The sequence below is a fragment of the Polyergus mexicanus genome, unplaced genomic scaffold (assembly GCF_030449975.1).
Source record: "Polyergus mexicanus isolate NDT 795.1 unplaced genomic scaffold, iyPolMexi1.0 SCAF_15, whole genome shotgun sequence".
In the NCBI taxonomy this organism is placed as follows: Eukaryota; Metazoa; Arthropoda; class Insecta; order Hymenoptera; family Formicidae; genus Polyergus; species Polyergus mexicanus.
The window spans coordinates 1,248,849-1,263,615 of NW_027223335.1; the positions used below are offsets into that span (position 1 = coordinate 1,248,849).

Below are 14,767 nucleotides of genomic sequence, written 5' to 3' on the forward strand. Positions count from 1 at the left end.
ACCATAGATACACTGGAAGCGTATAGAATGCTCGCGACGCAACAAAAGAGATAGCGATACCGAGAGGATTACGTGTCTTTCTCTTTCTATTAGAAACAGAAATAGCGATAGTTTTCCGTTAAGCTCTATTCTATCTTTTCAATCTGGGCAATTTATGCTTCTTATGTCTATGGGTATAAAGTCTGTAGACTATGGATTAAAAATTGAAGAGCTAAAATTTCAATCTTCTATCTCCGATACGAGCTTAACTCGGGACTCGCTCCACTTGACGTTACAAATATTGCAGAGCGTTTGATTGGCCAATTAAGATAAAAGGGATAAAATCATTGCTACGATTGGTCCGTGGAACGCTTCGAAACAATTGTGATGACAAATAGGGCGCATCCCCACGCAATCGATTATTATATCATTATTGATGCTTTGTAATTGTTGGAATTGCAGAGCTTCAATTCATTTCGACGTTTCACGATTAATTGTGACTTTATCGCGCGATACACTTATACTATTTAGATATATTAAATATTTTCTCTTGTATTTTACGATAATGCTGGATTTGTCATAAATATTCTCAGAAAAAAAGAAGGACAATTGGATATTGATATACCTCATCGAACTGTATTATTGGCGGAGTTTTCGTCGATAAGTGGAAATTCTGCAAAACCAGCGAGACCGCCGGCCGTCGATCGAACTCGTGACGTCGTATATGTACCGTGATCTCCTCTGTGTAATCGTGTAGTTCGATACGGTGTGCAGCGATATTTGTATTGTGGGTGCAAGACCAACGTGTGCAATAACGTACGAGGTATTTGTCAAAGGACAATGCACGGGGATTCGTCTGTGGAACGGGGGGCGCGAAGCGCACTTACATATTTCGATATTCGCTTAATTCGAAAGAGGATGCATATATGCATACGCGACATTACTAACATTCAAGTGTAACGAGCCTACGAACGTCGTGTGTCGATGAGCTCGTCGCAGCACAAAAGACGCCTACTCGACGGCTAAGGACATAGCGTACGTAAGTCGTAGGAAAGATTCATTCGCGACAATGTCAAAGTGTATCTCCTCGGCGAGCGATCGTTCCGGTAGCGAGGCAAGGTTAGGTTAAGTTTTGCGGTGCAGTGCGGATAACTGCTTCGATCACCGGCCGTTACGCGGCAGTACCGTCGCTGGCACTGATAGCGCGCGGATCACCCCGCGACTTCTTTTCCTTTATTTTAATTGATTTAATTTTAATTCTCCATTTTTAGCTGTTATTGCTAATTTTTGATTTATAAAATGGAAATGTTAATACAATGGTTAGTAAAATGTTAGCTGGTGGAATTTGACAGACATTTTCACATAGATATCGCCGACTTAGGAACGATCCTAATATTATTAATTTTTTAATATACCAATCCGAGGTGAGTGATTTTTAATTTATTGTAAAACGTTTTTTATTTATCTTTTCATATTTTTCATTATCAATATAGGTTCGTCGAGAACTTTTCCTCCGCTTTTCGTGATTCGACAGCAGCCTCGAGGATTCAATCTCGATCAGAGTAACGTGGTGCGACGCGTCTCCGAGATCGCCCATTAACCGCGCGTCAAGCGATCCGCAAAAGCGAGACGACGTTGTAAAAGGGGAGGGACGGTCACGCCACGGCGCCAAGGCGGCTCTTCTTCTTTGGGCTCTCGGCTCTCGAGTAGCATCGCGGGCGGGACGCTTCTTCGAGAGAAAAAGAGAGATGGAACGAGAGATGCTCCTCCATTATTGTAATTTGCAAATTTCCCCGGGACTGCGATGAAAAACGACGAGAGGCGCCGTGGTTTCGCGTTGAAACGCGCGAGCACAACGAAGAGAAAAAAAGGAGAGAGTGGAGGTAGAAGAGCGCTACGGGGGTGGAAAGAGAGGAGAGGACGACGGCGGATGAAGAGAGGCGGAAAAAAAAAGAGAGAGAAGGAATACAGGAACCGCGAAGACGGTGGCGGATTGGCGGCCTCGGGCGCGGTTGCGGATTCTCGGCGTGATGCCGGTGATTCGCGGCTTTGGTGCCCAGTAATCCTGTGGTCCCCCCTCGTGGCCCGGCCATATTCCTCCTCCCGCGCAACCTCCTCCCTCGTCGTCTTTGATGCCGGCGCGGCGGTATGCCGGCGGGACAGGGGGCTCTCAATCTCGCGGTAAATACAGCAATCGCTCGCGATGTGCCGTCCGCATTAATATAATTAGTCACCGCGAGCGCTCGAGGATGCGGGGATTCTGGTGGTATCTCGCTTGCGCTCCGGGCGCTGTGCGCATCCATACACGCCGAAATATCTCTCGCAGCCGCGCTTAAGTATATTTCGGGGGATGCAGGGTATCGGTGGCGTGAGGCCCTGAGGCCGACACCGCACGTCTATAGACGCGACAGGCGGAGTTATCGTCTTTATGTCCGTTAGCTGATTATGCTTCGTGCCTCGTGCGCGGCACTCGTTCCACAACTCTCTCCGCTTTACGGAGGAGATAAAATTTAAATATCAATTCATATGCATATAAAAATATCCCGTGTTTTTTAGCATGGCTCCGAAGAAGGTCGAGGAACCTGAGCGGAAGCCGCTTATCGGTCGCGTTGGTACTAACTTGAAAATGGGCATAGTCGGAATACCGAACGTAGGGAAATCAACCTTCTTCAACGTTCTCACCAAGAGCCAGGCAGCAGCTGAGAATTTTCCTTTCTGCACCATCGATCCTAATGAAAATAAGTATCTTGATATATTCTTAATGTGTTCTCAATCCTTTTTTCTATTATATATTTTATTTAATATTAATATTATTAACTCTCTTGTTTCTCTCTCTATCGATAATTATTTTTATCTTATTCATATTAAACAAACTTTCCATTTTATGAATAGAGCATATAAATTTTCTTATTTTTTTATTGCGCATATAACAAAATAATAATTTAGATATAATATATATTCTGTCCAGTGAAAGAACATCCACGGATCGAACGAAAATTCGTCCGTTTCGTATATGTCTCTCTCTCTGCCCATCTAGAAAGCTCCCTTTCACATCGCCGTACTGCTCGTGCAGCTTATTAGTAGCAACGGGTGATTAACAATGATTTCGATTGTATATCACGTTAAAATGTTGAAATTATTTCACCCGTTCAATTTTTTAAGCTGAGATAATAGCCCCGGGCTCAAATATGTTTATATGTATACGGTACTGAGAAGCGCGCCACGCTCTTCCTACTTCGCCCTATACGCAAACCGTAGATATTCTCTCGTTGATTCCAACTGTTTACCAACTGTTTTCCAACTGTTTACCATTTATTCCTGACATATAACTCATTCGAGTTATATGCAATATAAACAGTTTCGATTTTGCTTGTTTTAACCTCGCTTAGATGTATGCAAGTGACAAAATATCGAATTAAAAATTAATTGTTGTTACAAGTTTCACTAGAAAATTATTTAAAGGAAAATGTGCGAGAAATCGGGCAAAAAACCGGGAGAAGAACATATCGAGAAATTATCTGATGAATCGTTTATTACGAAAAAATGTTTTCTAAAATTAACCAAAGATTCTGATTGTGTACGAGACATTCCTGCACATGTACCATGCACAACCAAATATCCAAAAGCTAATTTGTATTATGCTTTTGCCGAAGATACGCATCCAACAAAGAGGATTGTTACCGCTTCTAAGTTTTTTAAAGAACAAAAATTCGTATCGCATTCCGCGTCATATAAAGAACGTTTTCAGGATTATAATTTAGAAGACGAAGCTGTAAATCACTATCTTGGAACTGAACCACTAAGTTTTGTTATTTTCGGAAAACCAGGATTACTTCATGGCAACTTGGCATCAGCAATAGCCGATTCTTGGAAGTGTGTTTTGATTTCGCCCGAAATGCTAATTCGGCAAGAAATCGACGAAGGAACCGAGAAAGGCCAATATATGGAAAATATTCTACGGTCAGGCGAAAGTATAGGAAATGAAATTACTATGGATTTGATACGATGTAGGATCAGAAAAAGGGACGTCAAACACAGAGGTTACGTTGTTGAATGTTTACCATTTATTCCTGACATGAACTCTGAAGATTCATCATATTCGAGTACTATTAGAAATATGGTGTATCGTACTTGTTCAGAATTTTGCGAAAACACAGCAGGTAAAAACTACGAGGCATACGAAGATCTAATCATATCCAATAATGTAGGATATAAGACGCAATATGAATATGAGCAAGAAATTGCTCGACAGATTGATGAAATGTTTACCGTGTGGCCGAGAAAACCTCTGATAATTATTTATCTCGTATGTCCGAAGCAGGATGTTGCGAGTAGATGTGCACGCTGGCGTATAGACCGTACTTCCCGAGGATATAATATTTTTGATGAAAATGAATACACGCATCCATTTGATGGCGAATACGAACGCGACGAATCGGATACTTCGTACGATTTTTCTCAAGATGCAAATGAACGATCAGTCAATGATGTTGAAAGAATGTCGCATATACTTTTCGATAAATATAAGTTACGATGTGATCTTTACGAACGATTGGCATTACCAGTCATCGACAAATGGATCCTCGCGCACGATCCTCAACATGTAATCCGCGTGGATGGTCGTAGTTCGACACGACGAATACTTCAGATTCTTAAAACGCGTTTGTGCACTTTGGCATTGCAGCCGTCGATCCTTCCAAAAAAAATAATCGTACAAGATGATATACATTTTTTGGAAACATCTACGAAAATGAATTTGAACGATGAGCTTGAGCAAAAGTCTACAGAAGAAATCTTCGAGATTCTGAAGCAAAGGGAAGTCGTGTCACCTAAATATTTCTGGAAACTTTCTGTGTGGAAATTTTATTGCCCCGTTGCGCTAGCTCAAGGACGAACCATTAAGGGACACTCGAAGCACGCAGTGCGATTTCTGAGTAAGATTTTTTTTCTTTCTTCTCAAGAAGCTGTAAATTTATTCATCGAAAATCCGCGAACGTTTTTATTGCCACCGAATCCACGACCAACTTGCAAAATAGCGGTGTTCGGACCCAAATACACTGGTAAGTCGGAACTTAGCGCCCGATTGGCGGAAGTTTTTGGCGGAATAGTGATAAATGTTGACGAGATTTTGAAAAAATTAATTAAACAGCGCGAGGAATCTTTGAATCAAAAGTTATACGAGAAGGATTTGAATGTACAAATTTCGTTGGAGCCTATCGATAGATCTATTGATGAAAAGGCCGATATTATTATACAAAATATTAAGGAAATATCCGATATGAAATTAGAAGATGAATTACGAAGAGACGGTGGATATGTCGTGGATGGAATGTGCGTAGACGATCAAATCTGGCGAAAAATTGTCGATGATGCTAACATTGTATTCGAAGATATCATCGTTTTATTCGAAAAAGAGCCGTACGCTTATCTGTTGAATAAATTTCGCGATTTCTTTTATTTTGATAATTTAGTGCATAAAGCAGATTACGGAGGCGGAGATACGGAGGCGGATCAAAAAGAATATACAATGTTGCATAAAGATGCAGAATGGGAATATCTTGTACATTTAACACGATTCGAATCGGAATGGACAAAATTCGAAAAACAAATCCTTGAATTTAGAGGAAATGTGATAAGATGTAATCTTGCAGATATCCAAGATGTGACAGAATACGTTATAAATCATATCAAAAGTCGATACTTCGACACTTCTGTAAGCGTCCAAGGGAAAGATCAAGAGAACGAAATTCAACAGGAAAAAGCAACAGCTGCGGAAATTAAAACAAGTTTGGCTACTAAAAATGATAACAAAATAGAAAACGAATATCTCTCGTATAGTGTCGATCTTGAAACAGCCGAACAACTTCTCAATTGCGGCTACTTTTTTTTCAGTACCTTTGGACGATGGTGCCCCGTACAGGTGTACACCAACAAGATTCCTATTCAAATGTTTCTACCGATGAAAGATCGCGGCCAGATTTTTCCGGTTGTAATCCACCCTTATATCTATTTTCTTGCTGGTAAAACAGCACTTTTCGCATTTGTAAATGATGCCTCGAGATATCTGACAGTTGTCTGCCGCCCGTCGCTTATTCCGCTTCGAATCTCCATAATCGGGCCGCCTCAATGTGGAAAAACAACGCTGGCGAATCGTTTCGCGGAAACATACGGCATGAAGATAATTAATTGCGTGACAGCGTTGCGCCATATGTTGAAATACTATTCTTGGACCGAATCGGCGCGCAGGGCTGAGGAAGATGAGCTTCGAGCCGGTCAGCTTGCTTCGATCGAATCTATAATGCGTGCCATAGAAATGTTGTCCATAGGGCCACGCGCAGCAACTCAAGGTTACATTTTGGATGGTTGTCCTTCGAGTCGTGAGGAAGCTGAACAATTGACTCTCTTGGGAATGCAGCCGATGATCGTACTCGATCTCAAAGCAGATCTAGAATTCTGCATCGAATGCCTCTCTAGGGATAATGATGACCCGACAAAGCCGCTGAAATTTCCTATCAATTTCCTGTCGGACTGGTACGCGGACTGGCAAAAGGATCAAGCGACTTTCCGAAACTGGCTAAAAAAGTTTTCGCAGAACGTAATCGAGCTGGACGCTACTAAAAGTAAATGGCATGTGTGGACTCGCGCGGATTACGCGGTGCAGTCCCGATTTGCCGATATTATCCTTTACTTTAATGAGGCGGATTTGAAAAAAGCTCACAGTTTGAAGCACATGTGCGTGTCTCCTTATGAGTTTCGATCGCGGCAGAGTCGATACGCATCATACTGTCCCGTTTGCTTTCTTGAAAAAATCTTGATAACCTCCGGTCAATCAGTGGATAGTCAAGGAATGATACAGTTTAGGGAATACTTCTATTGGATCTGTCCGCAACATATGAATACTTTTATTAAAAATCCATTGCAGTACGTTTCATCTGTCAATGCAACATCTCTTCTCGACGAACGACCGCGTATACTTAAAGAGATAGTCGATACGGAGCATGCTTGCTGGGCGCAACGTCTTCAAGTTAGAGGTTTCTGCCTGGTAACTTACGTCGATGGTCTACCGGATCGCAAGTTGACGAAAGGCAAAGTCGATTTGGGTGTTATCTTCAAGAATAAACTATACCTCTTCTGTAATGAAAACTGTCGTGAAAAGTTTCTCGCGCAGCACAACAAATACTCCGAAGTGGATGTTTCGTTTCCTCGCGAAATCCCGCTGATCAAAATGCGGCATCTGTCGAATGTCGATTTTTTGGAGCAAACAGTGGCGAGAATGTTAGTGGAAGCTGTGAATATAATCGCTATTCGTCGGCCAAAGATATTCGGTTTATCGGCGGCTGTCAGCGCAGCGATTTACATCGGCGTCTATATGAAGACGCACAATACGTCCGAGAACTTGCACGAGATGGATATTTACGAAGCTGTGAATAAACGAATAGAAGGATTACACAAAATTATAGAGATTGTCACCAATGCCATGAAGAAAAAGATTAATCCCTACGTGTCTTTACCAAAATATCCTAGTTAAATTACGCTGTATGTTATCGACGAATTGTATTTATCTCTAAATTATCTCCGTATGTTTCAAAATAATCATCATTAATCATTTTAACATTATTGAGAGTTTGAGTTATCTATTTACTTTTTGTTTTCAGCACGTCGTGTTCCGGTACCCGATGCGAGGTTTGACTATCTCTGCGAATATTTTAAGCCGGTTAGGTAAGAAACAGCGATGGATGTTCCTAAAATACGTTGACGTAGAGGGTAAATGTGTATAGCGGAATAAAAGCATATAGTACACCGCCTACAGATGCACCGTTGTGAAGGGAAACGGGTCGGAATAACCGTGGGACATTTCCATACTTCTTCGCTTTTATTCTCGCAAGACGGAAATAGGGAGCCAGGGAGCGATCTGCAATGCAGATCGGTCTAAATTCGTCTACGAAACGCAAAGTTTCCGTATTCGTCGGCGCTACACGTTTTTTATTCGCATTACTACGTGATGCTGCATTCTTAAACGCAAACATCAACGATAGATTTTTTAAATAAAACCATCAGGAGAAACAACGCGCTTCGAAAATAATGTAGTACTGATATTGATGAAAGCTGTCGCGCAATATTTGATTTACAATGTTTGATGTATCTCATTTCACGCGAAAATGTGACTCTCATTGCTTCGAATAAGTCGCGAGTGCAGTTAATAAAACTCCTCGATTGCGCGCTTTTGTCACGTAAATAGTGAAATGTAAATCATGCTTGTCTTGCGATCAGATTCGATGTGAATCGAAGCATTGAAAATGCGAAACAGCGTCGGATCAAAGAGCGATCGATTCATCCGCGGCCTCCATCGTCCGCTCTATTATCGTCCCGCATTCTCGTCGTTCAAATCGTGTCGGAGCCCCGACCTCGACTAGCGGCACGTGTCGGATGATTCGACGATCCGTGATGAAAGCCGGCTAATACACAATCTCCCTCCGCCGCCCTTCTTCCATGGCTCGTCCACTTTCACCGACGCCTCCCTTCAAAGGCTAATTGTTTAATGAGCCCACTGGCATTAGCATTTAAATACACCTCGTTGTCACTGTCGTCGTCAACCCCCTCCTCCCCCTTTCCCCCCCTGTTGTCATTCTGCGCGCGTGCATTACGTGGCACATGCCTTCGACCTTTGTAATCGCGATCATCCGTGATCTCCGTTTCGAAGGGAATCAATATGCGGATGCGAAGAGCGAAATAATACCATCCCATGCATAACGACTGATTACACACATTTACGCTAATAAATATTTATAAGACTGATCTGATAATTTATTGCTATTTATTATTATTGAAATATATTATTCGATAGTTTATTTTTGTCAAAGATATATGTAATTATAAACTTGGTTTCTTTTTTAGTAAAGTTCCGGCCTTCTTGCATGTGATGGACATTGCTGGATTGGTGAAGGGTGCCGCCGAGGGGCAAGGCTTAGGAAACAACTTTCTCTCGCATATTGGAGCTTGCGACGGCATATTTCATCTTTGTCGTAAGTGCGCTATCATATTGTTATTCGTCGGTGCTATTTGTCTCCCGTTAATATCGTTTTAATGTTTGCGCTAACGTGTACGGTGCGTTCCCACGTAAATAAATGAATCGCGCGTTTTCGCACGGAATCATTTTAAATACGTAAGAGATCTGTCTAAGCGATATTTATTTACTTCGCGCTTTACCCGTTGAACATATAATCGCGGATACGAGCTTATTTTTATGTACATGTATCCTGTTGGTGATACAAGCATATATTATGACCGCCGTTAACTATTTTCCTAGAAGTACATTACATTATTGTTCTTCATGTATGTAATAATGCAAATCGACCGACCTATCTCTTGACAGGTATATCTACGTATCACATAAACAAACAGAATAATCGTCAAATAAAAATTAAGAAATAAAATAAAAAACGAAGCTTCCTCTATAAGGGAGCAAAAGATTAAAAAATCCTATTTGTTATTAATCATAATTTGTATTTTGTTACTAGTGGATATTTAATAAAATGAACTTTAATATATGTATATTAACTGGGTTAGAACTTTGGGTCTCTATAACAAAAATTTAATTAGGAACTGAAGAAAATAACCGATATTTTTTGTGATATAATATTTTACTATTCATTAGGACTAAGTAGAATTACATAGGTATATATAATAAAATGAATCTACGGTATACACGATATTTTTTGTATCCGTACCTAACACACATACTTTACATCTCTTTAATGTAATACATAGTAATTCATTAAATAATACTGATTCGTCAGGGAGAACCGCGAAATTGTGAGATATATATTACACATTCGTACTGAGAATAACATTTTCGAAGTACTTTTGCCGGTTAATATGTCTTGGCAGACCGCCAATAGGTGGTTATTTTTTCAATTAAACCGACCTGACAATTTTCGCGTGGCGGTGATGACGGCTCGCTTAAATAGCCGACATGCGAGCTTTGCATTGAAGCAAATGTTACAAGCATTTCCAGTAGCAATTCTGTTTTTGAAATACTTTTCTGTATGCGAAATCTATTTAATCGCGATTTTTTAGGTGCCTTTGAGGATGACGATGTCACGCATGTAGAGGGTGATGTCAATCCCGTGAGAGATCTCGATATCATTAGCGAAGAGTTGCGATTGAAAGACATCGAATTCTTGAATGCACATCTCGAAAAGCTCGAGAAACTTGTAATTCGCGGTAATGATAAGAAGCTGAAACCTGAATATGTGAGTAATTAATTATATTTAACACACACATAAAATAGAATAATTTATTTAATGAAAGAATCAGTTTTGATAAAAATATTGTTTCGATGATTTGAAGAGCGTATATACATATAACTGTTATCGTAAAAATTTTAAATTAAATTTTGTATTAATTGGAATTGTATTTTTGTTTTTAAAAATTATCTTAAACTGTATTACCACACATTAGAAAACACTATGTATTTTGTATACTATAACCGATATATATTGACATAACTTTTTCTTTCTCTATAGATATATAGTGACATATATTAGCTGAGTTGCGCGCTTGAGCCATTGCGATAATTCTGTAGGAAAATGCAGATATTTCGAAAATTGCTGTTCTTAACAGCGTTTATATATGCCCAATCAACTCATTTTCATCGATGCATAAACAAAAGCTTATTAAATGCAGATATATATATATTACTTTTCTCAAACAAACATGATATCGCGCAGAACTCAAATCACACGATTTACATTGGATGCGCTCGTTTATCGTTTTCGTGTAATAGTTCATTGTATAATGGTTCATTGTTTATCTATTTCTGTCCAGTATTACATAATATTATACAAAGTTAAATCGTGGAGAATGTTTATATATTTTATATTTTAGATATTTTAAATCTTAAAGATATATACATTTTTCCTTCTTCCTCCTTCATTATTATTTTCAATTAATCTCGTTAAGCTATTCTTTGTCATGAGAATCTAAAACATTTCTTCATGTTTTTCTACATTTAGTGTTTATATGTGACGCATGAACGTTTATCAAGTACAGTTGCAGCCTCTCTTGCCAAACCAACTACAAAATTACCGAGAAAATTAAGAGAATGCGGGCGAAGCAAAGAATTCCTGGAACGAGTCGACTGTTGGATTACCCTCCTTCCGCGGATTGACCCACGGCAATTACCCATCTCCCTCTCGTTCTCGACTTTGCAATTTGGCAAAAGTTTTCGAGAATTTGAAGCTACCTTTTCGTCTTTTCTCTTTTTTTTCTATCTTTCTCTTTCTCTTGATAGAACTAATGGGACCACTGCTTGGCTAGCCAGTACGATCCTCTAATCACGATTCGATCGCGAAATTATCCTACTCAATGGCCCGCGTTCGTGCATCTAAATGCCTGGCGAAATCGATGAATGAGAAAGTTCTTGCGAGAAATAAAGCAGTTATGCAATACTGCGTTCAAAAGATCCAATAAAAATTTTTAATCTGAATTTCGCAGGAAACGCTTTTGAAGGTGAAGGGTGTTCTAGTGGATGACAAGAAACATATCAGGTTTGCTGATTGGAGTTCCAATGATGTGAGCTTAAACAATTTTATGTCTCTGGGTTTTATTATTAAAAGTTTCCTTCTTTAACTTTACTTACATTATGTTTCGTAAAATTACAGGTTGAGGTGCTCAACAAATATTTATTCCTTACTTCAAAACCAATTCTGTATTTGGCGAATATGTCAGAAAAAGATTACTTTCGCAAAAAGAACAAATGGTATGCATTTTATAAACAACGATTATAAACAAGTATTATCATTCAGGATTAATACTTTATGAGCTACATTTTCTTGTTTTATTTAACAGGTTAATAGATATAAAACTATGGGTTGATAAGAATGATCCAGGCGCGGTGTTAATCCCTTTCAGCGCTGCCTTCGAAAACAAGATTCTTGAGATGGACGAGGCGGAACTTGAAACATACTTAAAAGGACACAAAGTCACCAGGTTGGTATTAGCTTCCATGCTTTATTATAACGATTATTATGTTTATCTTGTAAATGTTTGTGACTTATATTACTGTGTCGCGCTCGCAAATGAGAGAATTCAACCGTGCGCCGCTTCCCACCGTCTTAAACCCAGTGAGATTCGCATACGTCGCACGATACTAGTCGGCGAGGAAACGCCGCAAAATTAAGGAGGAAAAAAAGATTAGACGTAAAATCCGGCGAAAGCGTCTCCCTCGACCAAACTCGGGTTCCCACACATTTAGCTATGCACCAAGTTATCCTCTAACTGTAATAATAATGTGGTTGGGTCCAGCCAACGTCTAGACTCCGTCCCACTCTTTCACGTGGCTAATAAAAACCGTAGCTGTGCTTCAATGTGGCACATTATATTTTTACGAACGGCTATTCAAATTCTTGCAAAATTGCATAAAAATCCCTCCTGCCCTCGCGGGCATACTGGCATAATCGAAGAGGCGGGTGGAGCGAGAAGTAATCGGTGTCGAGGTTCGGCAATTTGATCAGTTAGAGTTAGTGGGTCATACATACCCCAAGTCTCCCTTGTATTGTACGTGATAGATTCTTATAACTTGTATATTGTCTCTCTTTATTTGTCAATGTGAATTTTAATAGCGCCATATACACAATATAATTATAAAAAAGCCTATGATTATAAATTTAAACTGAATTAAAGAATGTAATGTTTGATGTTAAACAATGTAAAATTAATTTACACACACACACATATCTTAAAGAATATTTTAATAAACAAAAAGTAACATAAATATTAGACGAAATGAAGAAAAAAATATATAGGTTTGAGATATTTCTTAGAATTTATATTTTGTTTGCCCAGATTCATAGTGTGAACGGAGTAAGAGAGAATCTATGATACCTAAATTTGCTTAATATTCGGACGATACGAATACGGAGGGACAAAATATACCGTGATTTTATTTTGAGACCGTAGATAACTGAGGCGTCGCTGGATTGAATAAGTCTCCGCTAGAGTTAGAATGATAAAATTGCGGTATTAAGTCGTTGGCCTTTATGTGTATTCTCTGAACTCTCGGACTTTCATCAGGCCCACCGCCCGTTCCACTTGCGCTAACCTGTCATTAGACGATATTTGGACCGAGACAATCTTATTCCACAATGCGGGGCATGGTCGCTTCTCATTTTGAATGCGGACGTGCTTTATTTTTTCATGATTCGAAAAATAGAAAACTTATCGTGTATTTGATAATAAATAAGTCATCTATTTTTTAGTAAGTAAAGACACATTATTTACATCTTTTTTTCTTATTTTTTTTTCTTTTGTTTAGTGCGCTTGACAAAATTATTGTACAAGGATACAAGGCACTAAATTTGCAATATTTCTTCACGGCCGGACACGATGAAGTTAAGGCATGGACAATCCAAGTAAGCACAAATAATAATAAAAGTAATAAAGAACGTGTAATAAATATAGTGTAATAAAGATTAATACATAAAATATCTGTATTTATATATGTTAGTTATGTGCACATATATTAATATTAATAAGAGAAGAAATTATATATTTTATCTTATTACTCCTTTTACTGCAGTAAGCTAACTTTTGGTTACTTATGTAAAGGCTACTTTAACATTATGATATATTATTATATTACTCGCGTTTTACAGAAAGGTACAAAAGCACCTCAAGCTGCTGGCAAGATACATACGGATTTCGAAAAAGGATTCATTATGGCGGAAGTGATGAAATTCGAGGATTTCAAAAACGAAGGATCGGAAGCCGCAGTGAAGGTATTTGAAACAATTTTTCATATTGGACAAGACTATGTAACATGTTTTCATTGCATCTATTACATACTTTCTGTTTTGTCGCCAGGCTGCTGGAAAATACAGACAACAAGGGCGTGCTTATGTAGTCGAAGACGGCGATATTATTTTCTTTAAGTTCAATGCAGGTGCCGGATTAAAAGACGCGAAAAAGAAGTGATGGCACGCGTTTCTCATGTTGTTGCTCGTTCATCTGTACATCAACATGATTCTGTTATCCTATTGCATGCATCATCCCCGCGTCAATTAATCCAACTTGTTTTCCGATTCTGTCTGACTTTCTCATTCATGTATACATGTCAACGCGATGATGATAGTGATAATTATTTTTCTATTCTATAGAAGTCATATAGAATTAATCGTGCGTGTGCTCATAATATATTCAAATAATATTTTGTTGGAATAATATTCAATATTTTTCTTGTTCAAAATTATGCGCATAAAACAATGCACTCAATATCCATGGATATTATAATCTTTTTGCAACAAATGGTAAAGAAGAAGAAGAAAATTGTGTTTTCATTTTCATTACTATGTACATAATTAACAGATTTACTAAGTTACATTCTGCACTTTTTATCTTTGATGTGAAAATGTCCGACTGAGAGAGAAAAGAAAAGGAATAGGAAGGACATGTACGTGAAACATTTTTTTGTACAATCTTCTGTATTTATTGAACAATTATTAAACTTATATAGATTGACATAAAAATATTATAACAATCTTATAAGTTTACTACTTAGTAAATCTATGAGTCAAATTTTCATTTTTCTTTTGAATACGCCAAGTTTCGAATATATTTTGGTGAAAGCGATTACATTGTCAGATGAATTCTATATTCTCGATTTATATTTTCTTTTTTCTTTGGATACCTATTTGATATCTATAGTTTATATCATTTTTTTTGAATATATATAATATATAATAAAATACTTTTAATAATATTTTTTCATCTTGATAAATTTAACATATAT

The 14,767-nt window shown here is 38.4% G+C and overlaps 2 protein-coding genes across 7 annotated transcripts in view; one reads left to right on the plus strand and one right to left on the minus strand.

Moving 5' to 3' along the window:
• The window catches only part of LOC138939837 (uncharacterized), a 180,279-nt gene extending 179,208 nt beyond the window's left edge, over positions 1–1,071 (minus strand). The window contains exon 1 of the mRNA XM_070308062.1: positions 928–1,071. The gene's annotated coding sequence lies outside the window, so the exon portion shown is untranslated. The remainder of the gene's footprint in view (positions 1–927) is intronic.
• On the plus strand, positions 690–14,658 carry LOC138939829 (obg-like ATPase 1). Of its 6 annotated transcripts, none has more exons than XM_070308035.1 (11): positions 690–802; positions 2,536–2,717; positions 7,638–7,698; positions 8,875–9,002; positions 10,057–10,232; positions 11,476–11,553; positions 11,643–11,740; positions 11,830–11,970; positions 13,295–13,391; positions 13,635–13,757; positions 13,843–14,144. In XM_070308035.1, the coding sequence occupies exons 2-11, from the start codon at positions 2,537–2,539 to the stop codon at positions 13,951–13,953; spliced, it is 1,194 nt and encodes a 397-aa protein (XP_070164136.1). In that variant the 5' UTR covers positions 690–802; position 2,536; the 3' UTR covers positions 13,954–14,144. The 6 variants fall into 6 exon arrangements, with proteins under 6 accessions (XP_070164136.1, XP_070164137.1, XP_070164138.1 ...); XM_070308036.1 differs by lacking the exon at positions 690–802 and adding an exon at positions 821–1,014 and having other exon boundaries at positions 13,843–14,146; XM_070308037.1 differs by lacking the exon at positions 690–802 and adding an exon at positions 1,058–1,403 and having other exon boundaries at positions 13,843–14,146.
• The last annotated feature ends 109 nt before the right edge of the window (positions 14,659–14,767 follow it).